This window comes from Dipodomys merriami, unplaced genomic scaffold (genome assembly GCF_024711535.1).
Source record: "Dipodomys merriami isolate MVZ:Mamm:240054 unplaced genomic scaffold, mDipMer1.0.p SCAF_3, whole genome shotgun sequence".
NCBI lineage: Eukaryota > Metazoa > Chordata > Mammalia > Rodentia > Heteromyidae > Dipodomys > Dipodomys merriami.
In genome coordinates, this window is record NW_027204492.1 from 89,544,571 (window position 1) to 89,569,729 (window position 25,159).

The window sequence follows — 25,159 nt, forward strand, 5'->3', positions numbered from 1 at the left end:
AATAGGCCTGCATTATCACCAACCAAATATCTGAATCTGGATCTTGATAGAAAGCCCATAGTAAAGAGAGAAATCTAGTGACCTCTGAATTGGAAAAAGTTGGTGAAATATAATACTACTGTTTTTCCTTGTGGAACATTCCAATATCAGTTTTCATGCATACCTTCATGTGTACATTTTCAGGATATGTTATGTTTCTGTTTTCTTTCCTATATCATATAATTGTTGCTCATGGAACACAAGATGTATAAAAGCCACTTTACTTTGTTTTAATGCAGAAAACATGTATTACCTACCATAGATGTCAAAAGGATATGTAAGTCTTCCAGGCTCCCTTTGAGTGATGAACTTCTTGTAGAGTTACTATCCAGGTAAGCAAAAGATCCCTTCTTGATGAGAATTGTTGCATACATTTTGTTTTGGGGACTGTTTCTGCTTGAATTTACTTTTAATTGAATCTAATATACTTTTATTTACCATTGATTTACCCTTGATTGTTTTGATTATATCAGTGATGATATGTCCTTTTAAGTCTTTTTAAAAAATTGTTTAAAGTTTATTGTAAAGGTGATATACAGAGGGGTTACTGCCAGGTAATGAGTACATTTTCTTTTGAACAGTGTCACTCCCTCCCTCATTCTCTCCCAGTTTTTCCTGAAGTCTTATAAAAGAAAAAGTTACCATGATCTTACCTGTTACAAAGCCTATCATGAATTATTATTTCATGTTTTTTGACATTAATACATAGGTATATACAGGTTCTGGATGAAAATGAAATGCATGACTTTTCATTGGTTGTAAGGATATTACATAATAAAACTCAGAGCAGATTTTTGAAAGCAGTACATCCTGATTGCTAACGACTTGCAGTAAGAAGACCCCAAGATCCTTCTGCTAGAGCACTAGATATAAAACATAGAGCTATAGTTCTACAAAAGGAAAGCACAGGAAACTGCTTTCTGAAACACTTCTGTTAGTCCTCACTTTTGGGTAATACCTTCTTTGTCACATAGATTCTGGTGATCGTTAATGTTTTCCCATATATCACTCTAACTTCTCATCTGTCTTACATGTCTTGATAACTTTGATAGTTTTGCTTTGTGCTAGACATCGTAATCATTTCTTCAGATGCATTATCTCATTTATTTTTAAAGACAACTTTATATAGTCAGAAGTACTATCATTTCTGTCTTGCACATGAGGATGTTAAGAAGATATTTTGAAAAAAAAGATGTTTTGCTCAAAGTCATGTTAGCTAGTAAAAGCTCTGACTTGACCCCTGAACCTTTCAAATGTATATCCTTGCTTCTAATTTTGAATCATTGTCTGAAAACAGTCAGGATATTAGGGTGAATTGGCAGTTCTGCTTCTTTCCTACTGCCGGCCTCCCTCTATTCTGTCTCCCTTCTCACTGTTGTTACTTCTCTTCTGACCTATACTTCTTGACTATCAAAGAACTTCCACGATGGTCTTTCTTCCATTAGTCTCTTGTCTTAAATCTAACTTTACCTATAGCAGCTAAATACCCACTAAGAGCAAAAAATGTCATTTTGTTAGTTATTTGTTAGTCACATACTTTCTGTGGTATCTCTTTGGTCTTGAAAGAAAAAAGAAAAACCAGACTCTGTAGCTTTGAATTACTCTTTCTTCTCCATCATGGGGCTCAGGGGTTCCAGTTGAAGTATTCTTCATAAGCAGGCATAGGATTTGTGAATTTTTTTATCTTAAGCCAAACAAATTCCAAATAGGGAACTAGAGTTCAAGGTGTTGAGAAGGGAATCGAGAGGAGGGAAAATACAGTTGTGTATGTATATGCATGGGATTAACCTGAAGTGATTTTTTTAGATTCTCAGCTCTACTTGTTTGCTTATTTTTTGTTGTTTTGTTTTTAGCTCTGTTTTCTGGTAGCAATGGGAAAGATAAGTAAGCCATCTTACGTAATGGATCTGAGATGAAGTAGGCTGACCCAGGAGTGAAGATTCTCTATAGTAATTGCATCTTCACCCTTGCTTTTTCCCCCATAATGAAATGGACTATCCAGCATGTCATACATGTACTTCTTGTGTATGTACTCCCCATATTTTTGGCTTTTCTCTGGTTATTTCTTTAGTAGAAAACAGCATCCAAATTTTGTTACCTGCTGAGAGCCAGCTCTTTCTTCAAGGTCCTCTCCAAGTGGTACTACATCCATGAAACCCTCCACGTAGTGTTTGCTTGGCTAATGATCACAGGGTTTATCTTATAAGGATTCACACAACACTGCGTTTCTCTTTCTGTTCCTTTTCTTGTAATGAAGAGTTGTGTTTTGACCTTTAGAGCCATTCAGATACATACACTTTCTCCTCACCTATTTGATTTACTACCTATAAAGAGCCAGCGCATTGCATGTCACAGCAATTTTATCTGCCTACTTTGTCTCTGATATTCTTTAAGCCCACTTATTAGCTATGTGATTTTGTGCAAGAGTTCTGACCTGTCTGGGTCTCCAATTTCTTACCTCTGGACGGAAATAACAGCATTTAGCTTCGGAGAAGTTCTGAGGACTAATGGAAATAACATGTATAAAGTACCTTGTACAGCACCTGGTAATAAGTATTGACTGGGGACTAAGAGATAATTCAAGTCAGGGACCATAGCCCACACACAGACTGACTTAGAAATGAAATGGAAGAAACCTGTTAACTTGTTTATGGAGGAAGCCTTGTTTTCCAGTAATTGGGTCTGAATGCTTTTCACACATTAAGCTGTCTTCTAGTCAGGAAGCTGTGGATCTTTATTAGATTATCTCTTCTTAGGCTTGAGGACAAGTTGTCCTGGAAAGTTCAGTAATGTAGGAACCTGGCCTCTGGAGGACCTAGGGGTTTCTTCTCCAGAGCACAGGCCACCAAGTCACCATCCTCCTATTCTCTCAGCAGACTGTTTTTGTCTTTACATTTACAATTAGACATTAAATGTGAAAGGACTGTTCTGCAACTTGCATTGGCACTGTCTCAGTCTGTGAATACATCCTCCTCCAAGCCCAGTTTAGCTTTGAGGAGGTCATCCCTCCCTGCCACTGAGCAGACCATGTTCAGTCTAACTTTGCCTCTAATTGTGCACTGACCCTTCTCCACACTCAGGGGGAAACTTCAGACTAATCAGATTAGAAACTGTCTCATTCCCATTCCCCTCTCTCTCCAATATGCCCTGCCATGATTTGGGTCACATGCTTGATGTTTTGCATCATCTCCACAGATTCCTTTCAAAGACTGCCCTAATTCCTAATGGACCCATCAGCTTTCAGCTTACATTTGTATTCTGCATTCTTATTGTTCCCCACAGACTCCACAGGCCTTTATAGAACCTTGAAGAGAATCTCTTTCTGCATAGTCTTCTTCATGGCACGCTAATCCACAGCCCCCTCTCACGTCTGCAGTCTCCCATGGGAAGCAGGGATAGAGTTTCATTTTGCTCAGTGTACACTGCCCAGGATAGATGTACCTGCTTTAGGATGAGCTTGGGCCACTTCTGGGCAGCTCTGTAACACTGCTATATGAATTCAGATCATTAGATGATAAACAATAGAGTGGGTGCTTTCTTTCACCTAGTGATTATTACCCAGTTCTCTCTGCATCTGATACAGAGAACTAAGATCTTATACTAAGATTCTCCTTCTATTTCACTCTCATCATTCTTGTAATTCAACTAAGCCTTTTGTAGTGTTAGCATAGCCAAAGTTGACATTTGGACTTCAACATTTTGTTTTTACCCTCATTTGCTCCAGCCCTACCAATATATGCCATGAGAGTTGGTATGAGGTCATCTTTCTTACCACCCAAACTCACTTCACTAATGCAGACTATCATATTTCTATGTTCTATGTCATGGCAGCTATTATCCATTAATAATAGCAAGAATGCACTGTGTTGACATAGTCTTGAGAACCTAAGAATAGTTTTATAAATCTTTGGGCATTTTTAAAGATACATTTTAATTGAGAGTAGATATGTGTCCTCATTTCCTAAACATAAGCATTGAGATATAAGGAGAGTCTCACTGAAAGAACATGCTCCAAGACAAGGTGACTCAAATGGAATTACTTCTATTTGATACCCAAAACTTCCTAAGATACCCCAAACCTTTGCTTTCTATTTGAGCTCCCAAGGGTAGGAATTATATCTAATTTGCCTTCACAACCTCAGAGACTTGTTCTGTGCTGGTACACACTGTGTATAGAAGGGAAACCTTGGGCTTGGGATCTACCACACCTGACTATAATGCAAGCTTTGCTGCCACCTGGCTATGTGCTCCATGTATCTTTTTTTTTTTTTTTTTTGCTGGTCATGGGGCCTGAACTCTGGGTCTGGGCGCTGTCCCTCAGCTCTTCAGCTCAAGGCTAGTGCTCTACCACTGGAGCCACAGCGCCACTTCTGGCTTTTTCTGTTTATGTGGTGCTGAGGAATAGAACCCAGGGCCTCATGCTTGCAAGGCATGCACTCTACCGCTGAGCTACCTTCCCAGCCCCCGCTCCATGTATCTTTACTCAAACCCTCTGAGACTTCACTTAGATGTAATTGTCTTTCAGTACTAATGATGAAGAAATTGTGATTCTCAAGTATAAGAGATAGAGAGGATTCTGAGATCATTGCATCCTTGTAGGAATATAAAGGTGGCCTCTTCTCTTAGTTGTGGCATTCTGAGCCTGAACTTGAAGCAAGTATAAACACAAGTGCAGCTCTGCCCCCAGGCAGCCTGGCCCTAAGCTAGTGTTTTATAGCTGACTTTGGGTTCCATGGAATGCCTTAGAACTGACCTCCCAAGAGAGCTGGTGCCTCATCCAGAAAGATCAGTTAAAATGGAAAAAGTTAGCAGGGCTTTAAAAGCATCTCATTATGTTCTACCCAACCCCAGCCCCTCTCAGGCAGAGTTTGAGCTCATAGGATTCTACTTACCTTGCAGTGAGGCTGATGGGAAGCATTGAGCCATGTGGCTTTTGTTACAGAATGTTTGGTATACTATGGAAGTTTTCAGAAGAGCTCTCTTTCTCTTTTTCCCTCTTCATTCTCCTTTTCTCCCCTTCTTCTTCCTCCTCTCCTTTTCTGTTAGTCCCTCTATTATTCCTTTCCTTCATCTTCTCTGTCACATAGCGCTTTCTACACTTTCAAATATAAAGAGATATATAGCTGAGGAATTAAAAAAAATCAAACCATGTGGGCCAATAGAGCAGTAACTCTCCATAGAGTCTGTACTTGGTAGTTGTGAACCACCTCACCAAGTATATCTCTATGGAATCTGAATTGAAATTGAGAGGTCTGGCCATTGACACATAACCAGTTACTCATTGACAATTTCGGCAGTGCCATCTTGCCTATTATAGGTTTTCCTGTTCAGCTAATGCAGCATCTCAGAGCTCTACACTTTCTCAAGAGTTTAATGTTGAAGACTTTCAACAGGTCTTTTAAGATGGATTTGCAAGTAGTGAACTGAAACCAAATCCAACTAAGTGAATCCAAAATGTGTCTTTAGCTGGGTGCCAGCTCAGCTTGAGCCACCCAGCTACTTAGGAGGCTGAGATCTGTGCTTCAAGGTTTGAAGACTGGGCAGGGAAGTCTGTGAGACTCTGATTTCCAGTTAACCACCAAAAAGTCAGAAGTGAAGCTGTGGCTCAATGTTAGTGTAGCCTTGGGTACAAAAGATCAGGGACATTGCCCAAACCCTGAGTTCAAGCCCCAAGACCAGCACAAAAACACTATGTCTTCACCACTTTCCTTTCCAGTCATTCCTCTAAGAATAAGGTGACTTTTGCAATTGAGAATAAGTAGTTTCCTCGTCAGCAAAATCCAGCTATCACTAAGCCATTTACCTCTTTGGAGGGTGGAAATAAAGCTGCTCAGCATTATTCCCTGTGCCAAGGAGATGCCTGGCTTCTGCAGTTTTCAAACTATTCATCATTGCTGGGTGGGGGAGCAAAAACATCAGTCAAATGTCTGGTTAGATTCACTTCTAAGAACTCCCACCCATCAAGGCCCTGGGAAGCATGTTTGGGGGCCATTATTATTTAGGGAAGAACCAGAGAACTTGCCTTTCTTCCCCTTTCTTCCACAAACATGTCTCTTAGTTTGTATAGGGAAGGAAATGGTGGATTGCAGGAGTATCAAAGGGAAAGAAGAATTTATGGAAGCTTTAGGAAAACACTTTTAGCACTGTGAGCTGAAACTTGAAAGTTAAGAGGCGGAATTTTTTAACAAGCATTGAAACACTTAAAAGCCAGAATTAGTGTTGCCCTTTAGGGCAGTCCCCCTGGAAGGCTGTGCACTGATTTTAACCATGTTGCCATAGAAAGTTCTTCTTTGGACCTGCTTTCAAAGTCTTCTTAAAAGAATTTCTTCCAAAGTGGCAAATCTCTGTCCTTTGACTATACATCAGAGTTGGAGCTCAATCCAAATGTCTTTTGGAGAAGAATGAAGTAGGGAACTTAGGTGGAGGATCTGGATCATATTTTTGATTGAAAGTCCAATGTGGCTATGAAATAAGAAAGTATATATATATATATTTATCAATATATAGGCTTTTCTAAACTATTTTTAAAGGATGACTGGGATTTAGCAAGTGATGTCTTTAGTCATAGAACAAAGTCTCCGTGACGGATAACAGGGTCAGTAGCCTTCAGGGGTAACTGGCATAGTTGATTTTATTCCCTTGATATTCAAACCTTTGCCCATCTCTGAACGGTTTCCTCTGCTTCCTTCTCCAAGAATCTGTTTTGATTTTAGACTTGAAAATCTCCTTTGTGTCCTACTTCCCTCTCTTACAAGCTCATTTTCAAGCATAGTGTACATTGAAAAGAATATGCTATAATAGCAAATGATGGCATAAAATATCTCATTGCATCAGTGGTCCAGGGAGAAAACTGTGTTTAGAACTTGGGAGCAGGATTGTTTCTAACATATTTATAAGATATTTCTTTGTTGGTTTGTATGTCTCTCACCCACGGTATAACCCCTGTTTTGACTATATTTGATGTTGGTATAATTTGGGGAGGGGAAGGGAAAAAAACAAATTCTTTAAATAGGGATACAGATGGACCCATTGCAACAATGAGATGTACAAGATGTTATGTCGAAAAATGAACTTTACAACTTTGGCCCGGGAGTGGGGGAAGGAGGGGAATGGGGAGAGCAGTGGTGGGGGGAGATGGGAAGGGATGGGAAGGGGAAACAAAGGAGGAGGCAACAAATCTTGGTAAGAAATGTACTCATTACCTTGCTCATGTAATTGTAACCCCTCCGTGAGATATTTTCACAATAATATAAAAAAAGAACTTGGGAGCAGGAAGGAAGATTAAAGGGGCTAATTCCAGTTAAACAATCTCCTACTCTTTTTTTCTCCAAAACTATTGGTTTACTATTTAGAAAGGCATGTTTCAGGATTGTTTGTCTGCTTGTCAAACTAAGTTTTTTCTTTTGTATCAAAGTGGTAGATGTTCATAGTCAAGAATAATCCAATAATTCTGAAAAGTTTATTTCAACAACAGCAGTCTCTGGCCACATCAGCAGCTACGTTCAACCTTTCTGATTGCTTTTTATAGGCTTTTAAATAGCATGGGCATTCTGTTAATTTTTTATTTATCATTTGTAAATGCTTTCTACTAACTTCCTATTATGATGATGACTGAGAAATTAGCTTACTTTGGTTCTCATTACAGTATATTCTATTTGAATGATCTGAGTCTTCTCTGTATCCCTGGAGTTCTATAAGTCTATGATGGGGAGGTATGGTGTGTGTGTGTGTGTGTGTGTGTGTGTGTGTGTGTGTGTGTGTGTGTGTGTGTGTGTGTGTGTGTGTGTGTGTGTGTGTGTGTGTGTGTGTGTGTGTGTGTGTGTGTGTGTGTGTGTGTGTGTGTTGCAGAGTCTTCCTTTTGTTTTTCAGAAACTTTCTTTTAGTTATTAAATAATTTTCTCCCTTCTGTTCTTACTTTTAGCTTATGAGAACTATTAAGAAATTAGATATTGCAAATTTGGATATTTACTCTCTCCAGTTTTTTCAAGTTTCTTGTATTTGCTGAAATTTCCTGTTTTATATTCTAACCCTTCTACTGAATTCTTTTACTACCATCATAATTTTTTTAAATTCTAAGAACATGTTTTTTAGGTCTTGTGTTCCTTTTTTTAGACTTCTGTTTATCTTTTCAGGGGCATAACATATTTTCTTATCTTGCTTCTTACCCTCTGTTCCCTGAATGAAGTTTAACTGATTTCTTTTTTCCCCCTTCCTTGTTGCTCTCTTGATTGTTGTCCTTAATATTAGATGCTTTGGTAGATGTAGGAGTGTCTTCTTGATCATATTTTACTATGCAGTAAGTTCCTGGGTATTCATCTTCATTAGGGAATCCCCAGAAGCTGAAATCTAGAGCTTTCTGTAGAACCATTCATAGCATTGAGAGGGAAAAGAGTTTAAACATTAGTCACATCCTAAAAGCTAGAAGGGGAAAGGGAGGATTGAATGCCCTCAAATTCAAAGTGTAATCTTTTTCTGCCTCCTTTATCCTTCATCACCTCTAGACTGGAGCTTTTTTATTTGAACTTGTTTCAAGAACAAGTCTCTATTCCCTCCTGGGAGAGAAAGCACACCCTAAAGGAAGGTATTTGGAGATCTAGCTGTCCTTACTTTGTCTAGGTTTTCTAATTATTCTTGTTTTCAATGCCATACCTTGTCTCGGCCTCTGGTGGTACTTCCAGTCTGAAATTGCTGAGTCTCTTAGAAGTTTTATGGACCATGTTGATGGTTCATTCCTTTCCTTGGTTCTGCTAAGTTCATCACCGATGCTTTTCATCCCGCAAAACATTTTAAACTTCCTTGTCATTGTATGCATCATTCTTTATTCTTTTGTAGGTGAGAGAAATATTTGTGGTCCATCTATCATAATTTACTGCAATTCTGTCCACTTCTCAAAAGCAAAAAATTCTTCCAGGAAGCATCAGCTAGTTTTTCCCTTTTAATTAAAAGATGTGTTTGTTCTTTTCTCCTCTGCTCCCCTTGGGTGAATGGGGGAGGAAGTACAGTACCTATTTATATACACTGAGGTCTTCTAAGAGAGAATTGAAAAGAAAATCTTGGAGTATTTTATTATATTAGCAAAGTCTTCCTGTTAGTCTGGCTCTGGGATTTGGGAAAGATGAAATATTTCATTTGTTCTAAAAAGAATTTATATATTTTAGAGCTATGTACACTTTCATTTACAGCTGTTGATCCCTTATCAAGTATTATTTGATTCAGACCATCTTTCCCAAATACCTTCTAAATGGGCAAATAAAAATGTTGCATGTGATGAATCATGAACTGGTATGAGAAGAGAGCTTGGGGTTTAGAAGATAACAGGGAACATGGCCAAGTATCAGAGTTAGTGGTAACTAAACCAAATAGGACTACTTATGGTGACTTCTGGAAATTTTCCTATGAGTTACAATGCTTTCATCTAGAGAAAATACTAATTCAGGTAATGGGACTCAGAATAGAGAAATTTAAGGAAGACCTTCTTAAGGAAACTATATTTGAATTGAGACTTTATAGATAACAAGACAGAAAGTTCAAATGCCTTGCATGTCTAGGAACAATCTAGACATGAGCAGACCCTCAGTAGATCTGGAGTATTATGGCAAGGAGAGAGTTTTGAGGTGAGGTAAGCAGGATCGGTAAGCAGGAAGGAGCCAGACTAAGTTGGGTCTTTAAACCCTGGTAATAAGTAGTTTAGCTTGGATTCTAAGTGAGAAAGCCACAGGAAGATTTTGAACAAGGAAGTGATTAAACAGATCTATATTTTAAAAGGATCACTCTAGTGGAGGGTGGTTTGTTGCAACCTGAAAGTACATAGAAGAAGCAAGACCAGTATATAGAGCTATTGCTAGAATCCAGATGATATTGGTTTGGGAGTAGGGAATAGTAAAAAATGGAGAGTAGTAGATAGGTTTATAATATACAGTGATAGTAAGTAGTCCCCAGGACCATTTAGTGGACAATGTATGAAGGGGAAATTGAACTTTTATACTCAATTGACTGGTTCTAACAGTACTGAAATACTTAATTCTGAACCCTAGGAGAATTACATTCTATACTGTAAGAACTGAGACAAGTATTTCATTGGTGATCCCATCCAGTTTCCCAGTCTGGCACCTACAGATAATATCTATGCAGCAAGTGGGTCCCACACTTAATCTCCAAATGGACCTCTCTCTTGAATTTTAGACTCATAGCCTCAATTTCTCATTAAAATATAACAAATCTAGCTAAGCACTGGTTACTCACGCCTATAATCCTAGCTACTCAAGGGGCTCAGATCTGATGATTGTGCTTCAAAACCATCGCAGCAGGAAAATCTGTTAGACTCTTCTCTCCAATAAACTACTCAGAAAAAGCCAGAAGCAGTGATGTGGCTCAAGTGGTAGAATGCTAGCCTTGAGCACAGAGAGGCCCAGGGACAGAACACTGGCCATGAGTTCAAGCCCCAGGACTGACCAAAAAATGTAACAAATCTAAAACTAAATTCTAGGACTTGCCACACAACCTACAAGTTCTACAGTCTTTCTTATCTCAGGTCAGTTTCTTCTTCCTAATTGCTCAATAAGAAGCCTCAAGTCATCTTCAATATTCCCCTTTTTTCCTTACAGACAATATCATATATTATAGGAATTCCATTGAAAATGCATTCAGCACTAATCCCTTCTTACCACCCTCATTGAATCCATCATTATTCCTCATTTAGGTTACTGCAAGGAACTGCTAGCTGCCCCTGCCACTTCTGTCTTGGCTCCTCTATTCTACTTTCAATATACCAGTTTAGATTAATCTTAACAATATATTAAAGCCTGTTTTAGTCTGCTCAAGCTGCTGCAACAGTATACTATGAATTCTGGAAGCTGAAAAGTCTAAGATCACGGTAGATGGTGAAGTCTAATACCTAATATCCTTCTTAGTGTGTTTCCACATGGGAGCATAGGCAAGAGATTCTCTAAGGCTTCAAACCTTTACCCATTTTATTCCTTTATTTGTTTTCGGATTTATTATTTGTATGTATGTGTTAGGACTGAAGCTTGAACTCTGGGCCTTTTGCTTTGTTTAGCTTTTTTGCTCATGGCTGCCACTCTACCACTTGAGCCACTCATCCACTTCTGGCTTTTTGCTGTTTAATTGGAAATAAGAATATCTGATTTGCCTAATAGGGCTGGCTTCAAACCATGATCCTCAGATCTCAGCCTCCTGAGTAGCTAGGATTATAGGCGAGCCACTAGCACAAGGGTATTTTTTTTTAAACAGGATCTTTCTCTGTAGTTCAGGCTGGCCTCAGATTCTAAATACTCCTGCCACTGCCTCCCAAGTACTCAGATTATAGCCAGGTACTACAATATCTGGCTATAGGACATGAGTCTCAATCATGAGGGACCTGACCATAGTGACCTAAATAGCTCTTCCAGAGCTTCCACTCTAATAATGACACATCCATGATCAGACTTCAGCATATGAACTTGAGGTACAATCTTATAGAACATTGATGGTCCTATAACTTTTCTGATAGTATGTCCAGTGACTTAGTTTTCTTTAGAGTCAAAGACGGTACAGAATCTCCTTGATCTCAGTTACTACTCAGAGAAATAGGAAATGATTTCTTTAAGGACCTTCTGGAGAAGCTTCTCACAAGGCATACTTAATTGAGTTTTAGTTTGTGAAACATACACGAATAAAAGTAATAATGGTCAAGCATTTTTGCTACAAGTATTTCCTTAAACAGAACATTTCCTCCAAAGGAATTGACATAATGAGTGTAGCCAAAATTCATAGAGTAAACAGTGGTAGGGGGTAGCATGTTAAGAGTTGTATCTAAAAATCCTCGGCCAAAGAAAATGTACACAGAAGAGTTACAGAATTCCCTTTTCTCTCTTCTGGTCCCAGTTTAATTCTACTTTGTTTACATTGATGAGGCTATGTGACTTCAGCTTGAAGGATTTAAGTTGTTGCTGCTAATTTTTATTGGTTTGTAAATAATGAGTTATTTTTTCAATCCTTTGTGAAGAGATTAGAAAAAAATATCTGACTGATTGTGGACATGTTATTTTAATGGCAAAGGCCCAGAGCAAGAGGCTGGGAACAATGCCTTAATAACTACTTTTGTCATTTCCTTCAAAAAGTGGTATTACATAATCAGTAGATAATTTTTCTTAAATAATTGGTAGAATGTGATCAAATTCTTTTGTTGTCCATCCTTCCTGCATGTCACCCTTTTTCATGTGTTTTAAAATTGTTATTATAAAGGTGATGTACAGAGGGGTTACAGTTACATTAAGTCAGGTAAAGAACACATTCCTTTTTGGACAATGTTACCCTTTCCTTGCTCTCTCCGAGTTTTTTTCTCTCCCATTCTCACCCATAAATTGTATAGTTCATTTTCAGCACAGTGCTTAGTGAGTACCACTGATGCATGAATATAATCAAATTTAAAATACATAGCACTGAGATGTTACATTAAGAAATCCTTGGACATTATTTACACCACCATAAAAATTGTGCTGAAATCATTGTATTTTAGTAGCTAAAACTCTATTTTGGTTAAAGATCAATCCAATGTCCTTAAGTAAAAATCAATAGCCAAAAATATTCTGTTTTCACCTCTTGTGGTACAGGATAATAATTTGCTAATTTTTTCAGAATGAAAACTGGCTTTTTATTAATAATTTAAAATAAATCATATGATACAGAGAAGTCTAAAGAAAAAGTCAAAAATCATTTCTCTTTTCAGAAAAAGGTCTCCTTATTATATAAGGGTATTATTATTATCAGGTTTTTAAAATCTGTGCTGTTTATCTATCTGTAGATATTATTTTATAACTCACTTTCCATTCTGTAATACATCAACAGCATATTTCCATGACAGCAAAGATATATATGCAAATAATCCATATTTAATGACTATGTAATAAATGACAATATGCTTTTCTTTTTCTTAAAGTTAATCAAAACTTATCTTAAAGATTTAAAAAGTATGCAATTTAAGGAATATAAGGACATTCTATTTTACTGACATATTTCAACCACTAACCTTAACAGTCCTTAAATATTCTTAAGAAAATACAGTGCTGTCTTAGTTAATAAATTAGCAAAGTTGGCTCTACAGCAAATGCAACAAATATTTATTGAATACATACCAATTGCTAGAGATTGGGCCTACTCTCGTGGATTCGGTAAATTAGATCCTCACTCTCCAATAATTTGTATTCTGGGCAATCTGAAGTAGATAACAATAAAAATCAGATATTAAAGCATTGATGATAATATACTTTTATTTTGTCAGTCATGGGGCTTGAACTCTGGGCCTGGGAGCTGTCCCTCAGCTCTTCAGCTCAAGGTGAGTGCTCTACCACTTGAGCCAGAACACCACTTCCAGCTTTCTGACTGGTTTATTGGAGATAAGAGTCTCATGGAGTTTTCTGCCTGGGCTGGCTTTGGACTGTGATCCTCAGATCTCAGTCTCCTGAGTAGCTAGGATTACAGGCATGAGCCACTGACGCCTGGTGATAATATACTTTTAAGGTAAAATTTAGGCTGGTGTTTTGCTCATGAATTTTACACATTAAGTCAAATCATGTAATTTCAGGTTTGAAGATAGTGAAAAACAAATAAATTATGAAGCGTTTTTCTCTGCCCTGAACTGGAGACTGAATCCAATGCCTGAATATGTGTCACCATCGTACCTTAAAGAGGTAAACTACTTATTTTTATTAATTTATTTAATACCTACTTTAAAAAAATAGTTGTGACTATGTCCCCTGTATTCAACACCCTGTGTCTTTAAATTATTTTCAATATAAAATACTCATACGCTTGGGAGAAGAGTGTGTATATATTTCTGAATATTCCTGTTAAAAGCGAATTCACTTTCCATGCTGAGCAAACATCTGTTCTGTAAGAGCATGACTTGTCTTAGGCAGCTGAATTTTTTTAAACCTCACTCGCATCCAATTATATGGAAACGAGGATAATAGGTTACAGTTATAAATAGATATAAACACTGTTATCAAGGGATTCCGGTAACATCATCATAAGCTACAACAGCAAATCTTGAATTGTGCCTGTGTCAGGAATACTCAGTGTATCTCTGGCTGTGTACACAGGTTTACCATGGGTGAAACAATTGAGTATGGGGACACACATTTCATGGTTGAGCCAAATTTAAAATAAAAATTCAGTAGGAAAATGCTTACTTAGGGAAAATAAAGTTTATGTGATTAGATGGTGCTGTCAACATTGTGGAATTGCTTGGAATTCTCTAAGATCTCTTTGGTCCAATTGTCTTTAAGGAGTGGGTGGGTGGGTGGTGGTTTGTTTGTGTTTTTACATGCTCCAGAAATTGATTTTCTTGGGAAAGTCCCTTGATAAAGTAAATGTCATGTGGTTGATACTCCCAGAAAGGAGGCGTTTATTCCTCCTAGTCTCTGCTGACCAACTCATTTTGGCCAGAGATTGTCTGATGCCTCTGGGAAGTTTCTCAGGCATGCAGGAGTGCAGCGGACAGCCTTAGCACTAGCAGATGGCTGGGAGACCATGGTGGCCTTTGTGGAGTTGAACAGCGGTAGGGCTGAATTCTGGCTCTGCTGCTTATTTAGCATAATAACTTCAGGTCAGTCAATTTACCTTGTTCATTCATAGATTTAATCTTCAGTTAAGTCAAAATTAAATATCCTGAGTAGATCTTCTGCTTGGTGTTGGTATCCAAAGATAAAGGATATCAAGGCTACCGTTGAGAGAACCACTTCTGATGAAGATGCAGCAGTACACTAATGATTTGGAGTGTGGCTTGATAGAGAAGATATTGAAATACCATGAAATGATGAAAAAGTTGCTTCTAAATCAGAGGAATAAGAAGTACTCTTGGGGAGGTGACACTTGACATCTCAGTGGAGTACTAAGAGTTAGCAAAGTAGGAAAGTGGCCTGGTATAGAAAAGGCATTGCTAACAGAGCTGTCTGGGACACAGGACATCATGGTTCTTTAACAGAAGCAAGAGGAATTGCTGTGGCTAGAAAAGGATGAGAGGCTAGAGATGCCTACAAGGGAGGGTGAGCTTTCAGTGTTGCCCTGGCAGGGAGAGAGATCATTGACGTACATCCATTTATTTGATTTTAAAATTAATATTTCTTTTAATTGTACCCATTTATGGGGTACCATGTGATAGAAACACATCTTCTCATTGCTTTGTATTTTCCTTTTCCATTTCACCCAGTTCTATGTTGGAGATGTCATTATTACATAAAAGTATGGTCATACCCCATGCATTTATCTCCAGTGTGGCTTGTATGGGAAGTTCCTCTAGTTTAATATGTGAAGATCTAAGGCATTATTTAATAGATGTAGTATAGATATACAGCAATTTACTCCACCATTCTCTATTGATAAGCATTCAGGTTGTTTCTATACTTCTTCCCTCCTAAAATGCAGTATTGTATTTTTTGTTTTTGGATGACTATTGAATTTGAGTAAAATATCAGCTTTTATACTACAACCTACAGTAATGAAGACATTTCTTCCACAATAACACAGAATGTACATATGTAATGGAACAAGTGTTTCATAAAAGAATACCTTTCTAACTGCAGAGTGCAATATAATTTTTTCTTCTTTCCTTCTTTTACTTTCCTACTCCCTACTCCTTCCCCTGTCTGTTTCTTTCCTTATTTTGAATGTTTTTTCTGACCCATTACATTGATTAGAAGCATCAACACTCACACTAGCGTAGACCTAGTCTGGGAAAGCCATGGATTCACTTTCCTTGTGTGCACCCTTCCCCCATTTCATCAGTTACCACTCTGTGTCCTGGGACATTTCCTGAGCCTCAGACTTCAGGTGCTTTTCAGAGAAGCAATGTAGAGCACAAGGTCTAGAATGAGAAAGAGACTTGTATTCAACCCAAGGACATTAACTTACCAAGTGATTTGTACAAATTATTTGATCTTTCAGGTTTTTCCATGTCTAATATGAAAATTAAAATAATTCTTCCATTAAGGTTACTGTGAGGACTCAGTGAGTCAGTAAACTCACAGATCTTACAACAACTCCTGTCCCTGAGGGTTTAAATGTTAGGTGCTTTTATTGTTTATAAAGTGGAGATGCCTTGCCTTCCTCAAGTCAATGGGCCAGGCCCTGAGCCATCCTTTACAAGGCTAAGATGGATGATTTTCTCCTCACTGGGAAACAATAGAATCATTATAGACCAGAATGTTACATCAAGAAAAGCAGTAGGCTCTTGTTATTCGGTGGCAATTAAGCAGTAGCTGCTGTTATTCAATTATGGCAAGAACGTTACTCACAGTCTCCTCAGTTCTTACACTTATAAATAGTTCTGTCTACCACAAACCTTTGAAAGGGACTATTTAGTAGGAACAGGTGGAACATGATATGGTATAATCCATATGATAAAATCAGTAACATGTTAATAGCTAGTAATGACTGGAGACACTTGGATCAGATCATGTTCCAGGTTGGGTTCTCTAAAAATCAGATGAAGTCTAACATACAGCATGTTTATTTGTTGGTATGCTGGAATTACTGGAAGGTGAGAGAAAGAAATAGAGGAGAGAGCGAGAGACAGAGACAGAGACAGAGACAGACAGAGACAGACAGAGAGACAGAGACAGAGAGAGAGAGAGAGAGAGAGAGAGAGAGAGAGAGAGAGAGAGAGAGAGAGAGAGAGAGAGAGGAGAGAGAGAGAGAGAGAGAGAGAGAGAGGAGAGAGAGAGAGAATGTTGAAGGCATTCCCCAAACAGCTTTGACTAACCCACAGGAGTTTTGAAGTTAGAATAATCTTTCACAGTTCAGCTAAAATAGCCTGGACCTTTCTATTCCTATGGGTTATTATAGGAAGTGATATGACTTCAGGAAATGTGTAAATAAGACATCTCTTTTTTATTTTTGCCAATCCTGGGGTTTGAACTTAGGGCACTGTCACTGAGCTTCTTTTGCTCAAGGCTAGCACTCTACCACTTGAGCCACAGTGCCACTTCCAGCTTTTTCTGTTTATGTGGTACTGAGGACTTGAACCCAGGGTTTCATGCATGCTAGGCAAGCACTCTACCACTAAGCCATATTCCCAGCCCCCAAGACATCTCTCTAGGTGTAGCAACCCATGCTTCTCCTCAAGGAGATTCTGGGTGGTACATCACAGCTGGGCACCCAGGCCTGGTTGAATTTTCTTAGTGTTAGCTGAGAGCCTTTTCATATAGTATAGTCTCTTCCTGTGCTTTTCTTGCATTCTTGTCTTATCTTTCATGCTGGGAAATGATAAGAGACTGGTTATGCCAGAAAAGGCTGTGCAGGAGTTAAACCAGATATGGAGGGCCCTGGACCCAGTTGGGTACAAAAACTTCAGCTTTAGGAATTACCATAATTTGGGGGTTGCCATAGCCCAAATCACTTGTGGTACCTCAAGGCAAGATCAATCAAGTGGTGGAAGTGCTGCAGTCCTAAGTGTGATATCATGGGGTTGAAAGTCTTTTGAAAATAAAGAATATCTGGCTGAGCTGTGTGGAAATATGGCCCAGATGAAGGCCTGGTTTGGGAAGATACTTATTTCCTCCAGCATGTGAGCTGGACAGTCTGTCTCTGGCAGAAGCTTTACTGATGACATGGACAATTCTTTAGAAGCTACCAGTACTACTCTTATTCAGAAACTGTATTTCTTTACTTTGGGGCCCATTTTTCTCCTCAGCATGGTCTCTTTCCCATACTTGAGATTATATTGAGAAATTAGAAAGAGACTTCTTGGCTGATGAAAACTGAATAAGCTGTAGTGCTGTATTCAGCTTAAATTCCATGTATATCAGTGTTAATGGAGAGGATGAAAGTTTAGGTTTGAATTTGGGACACCTCCTCAGCCTAGTCTGATGGATTAACTTGCAATGCATATAGGATGTGTAGAGAGGGGACAAAAGCTAGGAACAAGACCATTGGTTTTAGCTAGTCAGAGACTGAGTTGGCTTTGTCTGGTATATAAGCCATTGGATTGGAAGGGCAAGATGTCAAAAAGCAAGGTATCCTCAAACAGAGAACACAGTGGCAGGGAATCTAAGAAGTAAGCACCATTCGATCCTCAAAAGGAGTCAGTTAACAGGCTTCCAGAGAGCCAGGAAGTTTAGTGAAGTGACTCACATAGGTTGGCCTCTAAGCGCAGAGAGTATGGTGAAGGATCTTGAGGAACAAATGGAGAATAATGATACAAACCAATCTGTTGCCAGGATTAAAGGCCTTAGCTCAGGAAAACAAGCCCCACAACCAGAGTATAAAGCCAGGTCCAGATAATACATCCTGGAGCTGGTTCTGCTCTTGGATGGCAAGACCAATTCCCTAGATTCAGATGTAGCTTTCCTTCATGTGATAGTAAGTGGCCTTAGCTGATAGAAGTGGTCCCAAACAACCAAGAAGTGGTTCCAAACAATCAAACAAAATTTAAAGAAGACTGCAGTCTTCTTAAATGGTTTAAAGCTAGAGGAGGTCTAGCTTTACTTAGTTTGGCTGCTTTTAGTGAGAGGATTTTCCTGCATGGAGATATAAGCTATAAGCCAACTATCACCCATGAGTGCTAGCTGTGGTCTATTGGCTATGGTGTATAGCATGGATTTTTGTGGAGGGGGCAATGGAGACTCCTGAACTCATACCCCCTGGCATATGATGAACTATTGAGTCTGTTTCTTCTACCTCCATTCTGTGACTGCTTGTGGTCTTACCATGTTGTCCTGGTACTATTGTCACCTAGAGACCCCTGTTTCCATTGCACTGTGCTTGTTCACAGATGGTAGTTGTAAAACTGGCAAAATAGGTCCCACTGTTTCAGAGCCTGTCTGATTAATCTCAGAGGTCATGTTTTATAAAATAACACTGAATTGGTGCTCATACAAACTTTATAGCTTGCACTATATGATTGGTTGGTGTCTTATCTATTGACATTTCTGAGAAAAATCGGACGTGGCTTGTTTTATGAGCACTGTAACTGCAGAAGCATTACAGTTGACTCTAGAGCACTCTCCCCCACCCCCACAGGATTATATATGGTCTTGGCAGTGGGAAGTTGGAGGAGGTTGAGTACACCTTGAGATACATCTTTGGATACCTACTTGTTGAAGATCTTTTATCATTTAGGGCACAGAAAACCTGGTGACATTTTATTGTCCTAATAACCTTGACAGAATATCATTACCAACTTGTAGATTGGAAGCTTATAGTCAGAGGCAGTTATTTCTAATATTTGTGGCTAAATGTAACAGTTGGAATAAAAGGTTAATATTCACTCTCATTAAGTTTAAAAAATAATTGGTAAGAACACTGATTACCTAACACAAAACAATAACTTAGGAAAAAATATTTCTAGAGTATAATATAACCTAAAATATTGGATGACATCTACTTAAATTGTATATAAGCCTCTCACAAAACTCCAAAAATAGATGTTTCCTTAAAAACTTTACTTTTTCTGTAATATAGTTCCAAGGAAAAGTTTCCTGTTAAAAGTTACAGTCATCTTAGTTACATTGGGACACAGACAACTCTTGAATCTTTGTCCAGGGCAAATGAAAGTGACTGTGAAATACTGCTATTGCTGCAAAGAGGCAAATGGGTAGGAATATTAGTGAAGCTGATTTTATAGATGAGCTTTTCCTTATGTTGTTAGAATGCTGTTGATTAGCCCAAGAAGTATTTATAAAATCCTCTTCTCTAAATGAATTTCAATTTGATTTGCTAAAATTAAATTGCTTTTTATGATTTTATACCTAATCTGATTATGTCTAAGGTCATGTCACACTTATTACAAGGAAGAAAGTCCAAGAAAACAATTTTGATTCTGTTTATGTTGCTAGACTTTCTGAAGATTCATAGTTATTTCCTATGGAATTATCTTTTCTACGCAAGTAGAAGGGAGTAATGTGGTGAAATCACTTACATGACTATCAGCCTTGCATTTGGGAAGAATAAAAATAACCTTGTTGCAATGAAGCATGGAATTTAATTGGCTCCCGATCTTTCCCCCTCATGCATCTGGTGGCCAGTACTACAGTAGAAAAATTTTAAACTAGAAGAAGACATAATCCAATTAAATTTTCTTTTAAAAATGTCAAAGCAAATAAATCCAGAGCCTATTAGCTCACATACAGCTCTGTTCTTACTGGACAGCTGCTGTTTACTGGGTTTTCATCCAGTGCCATCTTTGCTTTTCATTTCAAGCAGGGCTGTGTGAGGTATTTTTGCTGCTGTTGTTGTTTAAACAGATAGGCAGCTACAATTTCTCACCATTGATGAATGAGTAAATTATTGCCCACTTCTTGGACATCTTAAATGGCTATAGTGACAGCTAGCTTGGAATATGTCATAGATTCTCATTGGAAACAAGGACTCTTAGCTATTTTAGAATCATTATTTTATATCATTGAATCCCACTCTGTATTTTATAGTTATCCCTTATTTCAGAAAATGCTATGTAGACATATTATTTAATACTCCATGTTACATTAAAGTTTGTTCTGAGAGTTGAGCACTGCCTCTTGAGTTATCTGGAAGTCATTCTTGAGACTACCTTCATCCACAGTTTGCCAGAAGTTCCTTTCTTCTAAGCTGTGCCAGCTGTGGCTTTTGGAGTCACTTTTTAAAAAAAACTATTGATAAATGCAATACTGCTTCATGTCTTCATCTGATCACCTCTAGGAAACTTGGAGATAAGGATTGGATTGGAAGTAGTTTGAGGGAGAAAGTGAAAGAATACTAGTAGAAAATTAGAAAGATTAGGCAGAGAGAGAGAGAGGGCATTATTAAAGGGTGGTTATCAATGAGTCACAAATGGGTAAATGGGTCTGACTGAAGCTTAATGCTGCTGGGCTATAACATTAGATGGAGGACATCTAACTCAGAATTGTCTCACCCAAAGTGCAAGGAAGCTGCAGTAGTCATCCATGAAGTGGAGAGAAGCAATTCCTAGCATTTGTTGCTTACCATAAGGGAAAACAAAGGGGCCTCAGAGGTGGAATAGGGTTGAGGGCAAAGGACACAGGTGCAGACAGTTGAAAGTCAGACTGGTGTGTGCCAGAGTGGAAGGGGTGAGAGAATAAGGTGCACTGGCAGATAGTTAAAATTCCGAACACGGCACTGCCAGGGATTTGTTTTACAGAGACACAAGCAAGCTGCCCTCACTTGGATTGGGAAGAATCATGGTGGATGAGACCCCCCCTTGTTGTACAATTACCAGGCACTTGGAGTAATTCCCATTTGAAGGGGCAACTTGCACTTTAGTGTGTATAAGGCCCAGATTCCACCATAGCATTGAAAAAGAAAAAAAAAAAAAAACAAGAAAAAAAACATCAACAGAACACATTATACAGAAAGCTATCTGATCTGGAGTTTTGTTTGCATTTGCTCCTGGAGGATGAATAAAAGAGCAGTATTTTAACTTACCGCCCAGATTTTCATTAAGATTCTCAAGTATTAAGAATACTTGGAGATTTAATAGAGAGAACAATTAGTGGTGGTATGGGGGATTTCTTATGTCATCAAAACCCTCTTCCTATAATAAAGGGACCAGACAGATGATTCCTTTAGATAGGTCTAATTATGGGTAGAATTATGAAGGAGATATTTCCTATTTTCTTGATCTGCACTAACAGTGCCTGAGCCTCTTAAACCTCTCCTGCTTTCTACCTTCTTTTAGATTCCAAATTTGATTCCATAGTCAATTTTCAAGTAGTACCTGAGAAAATCACACTCAAATTGGAGGGATAGGTTTTGGTTCCCCAACATTACATGTATGTCATGACATGTATCAAATTTGGGGGCAGGAAAGCCATTAATAGCCACTCCCACCTGGAGCCTAGAGAATAGTGACAAAGAGAAAACTGCTGGAGTGAAGTGGTATTGATTCTAAATAATGAGCACAGTGGGGCTGGAGTAGTCAGGAAAGCTTTGCAGGACTCCTGGGGTTTAAAGCTGGTTGGATTTTAAAGGAAAAGACTATGATCTTTTCATCTTAAATTATTCTGAATGTTAAGTCTTTGGAATATTTACAGGAGTTTCATTTTGCCCAAGTCTGGCTTGTTGCTGATAAATTTGATTCTAATCTCCAGATCTTTGAGTTATTGTACTAGTATAGGTTCTTCAATTTTTGTCCCTCTTGTTAGGATTTAAGCCATGATGCAGTGCTCAAAAAAGCCTCATAAAACACTACTTTTGCTGCCTAATAAGCTATGAGCTAAGATACTCTAGTACTGTTTCTAAAGAGAATGTATTCTTCAAATAAGTCTGTCATAATTATGAGTTGCATAATGGTTTTTTATTCTTTTTGTATTAAAACTTTAAAAAAAAAACCATCAGGAAATAGTAGTTCTGAATGTGCATGTTTGTACCATTTCTCTCCAATGAGATCAAATTAAAAAATACCACTTAAGAGCAAAAATTGTTTAAGGTTTTATAATGAAATTTTTGAGAATGTGTTTAAATAACAGAGTTGAATGACCATTGATCTCAACCTTCATTGACTAAAATCTATTGCTTAATGTATGCGCACTAGTTTCCTGTCTGTTGATGTGAAGAGGGTCATTTCACAAAACTCTCCCTTTAAGGATCAGTTTTGTCATCATCCATCTGAAAGGTCATTTCCTTCTTCATATTGCCAGTTGGTGGTTTGGGCTCAACCTCTGGCAGGCGGCATTTTTGAGAGAGAAGTATCAGTTCAAGAACCCCATTGTTTTCCACTTAACTTTTCTTGTTGAAACCAATAGGACCAAATGTCGCTATGTAGGATGTGAGCCAGCTGCTTCTGAGTAAGCCCACTACATTGCTTGGTTTTGGAGAGAAGCCCAGCAAAGAAGCATAGCTCTGGAGCCTCCCTGCTGGGATGAGGAGCCAAGCTTCTCCACTGACTATTTCATTTTAGGCAAGCCACTTAATCCTTCTATGCCTCAGTTTCCTTTCTTGTAAATAATTACCATAGTAACACCTACCTCTTGAGATTTCTGTAATGAGTAAATTTAACATAGTACACTTAAGGTATGTAAAAATGTACCTGTCATATAGTAAAAATCCAATAAATGTCTTATTACACTATTATCAATACTAGGTACTTACAGGCTTATTATAACCCTACAGAACTGCAACTAGTTCATAATCATGCATCATCTCCTATATGACAATTTTGTGCCTTGTGGCCAGCACTTGGTATCCTTCTGATTCTACATCAGTGTTATCAATTGTCATACTTTCAGATTCCAACTTTGCACTATTCTTTATACAGCAGCATTTTCAAGGATGTACCAGAATCTGTACCTTAATGTCTCATGGGCACTTGAAACACAACAAGTCCATATTCGAACTTAGTAATTTGTAACTACCAGAATTTCATCACAGTTTTTACCCACTAAAAAAAAATCAAAATTCCTTTTTTTAACCTTGCTTTCCTAAATTGCACTGGGTTAAATATTGTCACCCTGCAAAGACATGTCTACTGAGACCTCAGAATATGACCCTTCTTGGAAATAGAGTCTTCACAGATATAATTAGTAAAATAAGATTATAATGGATTAGGATGAACCTCTATCCGTTGCTTCATATCCTTTTAAGATAGTCACGAGAAGACAAGACACACTCACATAGAATACTTTGTGAAGGCAGGAACAGATATTACCATGTCATCTCCATAAACCAAGGAATTACAATAATTATCCAAAACCTATAATGCTACTCTTTTTTCTTTCCCACTTTAAACCTTATGATTTCTAGACAATTTATGTTCTTCTGCAACAGTTTCGGAAATAACTCCTTTCTCTAGCCCAGCTTCAGCCACCCTAGTTATGACATTGTCATCACTCCATGACTGGTGCAGTAACCACAAAATTTCATTTCATTCTTCATACATCCACCATGCTATCTAATCAAGCAGGTTATTGTTCTGGCTGTGACTCACCAGTGGTTTCCATTTGCCACCATCTTAACTGTGAATAATATAGAAGATTCTCCTTCCAACAACTTTTGTGACTTTGTACCACATGCTGCCAACCATATTGGGCTACTTGTCCTTTCTTGAAAATAGCTCTTGAAGTCTCCAAGCCTTTGCTTATGCTGTTCCTGAAGCTTGGAACCTTTCAATGAAGGGGCTTTAGGCCCCTGCTGAACTGCTTCTCATCATATAAAGCCCAACTAAATATTAATGGCTGCCAGAATTTCATCACATAGAAGTATTGAATCTTTCTTGTGTTTATGTAACTTCTAATTACTCTGTGTATGAATGAACACTTTAAATAGGTTGTGGGTATAGCTCAGTGATAGAACACTTATCTGGCATCTATACAGCTGAACTGTCTTATTATAAAAACAGGAAAAAAGAAAAAATCCCTTTAAAGAAAACAGTTAAACAGTTAACCTTGACAAGAGAACCACAGTCATGAACTCTCCCTCCTGTTGGTAATATTAATTGATTATAATATATACAAAAGGTTATGTGTGTATATATGTGTATATGTGTGTACATGTATTCACTAATATATTATCATGTGTCACTTAATAATGGGGTTATGTTCTGAGTAATGCATCCTTAGGTAAATTCATTGCTGTGTGACATAATAGAGTATGCATCATACAAACTTTCATGCATACACTTAGGCTCTATGGTATGTCTGTGCATGTATATATATGAGATTAGAACTTATTGCTCTAAGGTCACAATAAACAAAACAACATGAGATTTACAAGAGAAAATGGTGGAGTCAAGAGATGGTAAACACAAGATGTTTGAGGTTGCTGCCAACATAACCTACCACGTTGTTTTGATAAATCCTTTTTTGAATAAATAGGAGAACACACAACTAATGATGAATGGACTAGTAGATACAATCATAGTAAATGGTTGTTTGTTATCATTATCCAGTATTATGTACAGTACATAATTGTGTATGCAAGTATACTGTTACTGCAGTGAGGTAAGATAGTTTACACTAGTTTCACTACATAGATATGTGAATAATATATTGTGCCCTATTCCCATGAGACAGTAGAGATTTTTCATCTCTATTATAATCTCATGGGGCTACTGTCATGTGAAGTATAACTGTGATGAAGGCCTTTGTTCTATAGCGCCTAACTGTGTGAATAAAGTAGCTTATCTCAAAGA

At 38.0% G+C, this 25,159-nt stretch overlaps 1 protein-coding gene across 3 annotated transcripts in view; it reads left to right on the forward strand.

Annotated features, from left to right (window-relative positions):
- The window catches only part of Efhc2 (EF-hand domain containing 2), a 198,535-nt gene that overhangs the window by 172,394 nt on the left and 982 nt on the right, over positions 1-25,159 (forward strand). For all 3 annotated transcript variants that reach the window (XM_070039203.1, XM_070039204.1, XM_070039202.1), the window contains 2 exons: positions 279-371; positions 13,622-13,727. In XM_070039203.1, the coding sequence (XP_069895304.1) occupies positions 279-371; positions 13,622-13,727 (199 nt within the window). The remainder of the gene's footprint in view (positions 1-278; positions 372-13,621; positions 13,728-25,159) is intronic.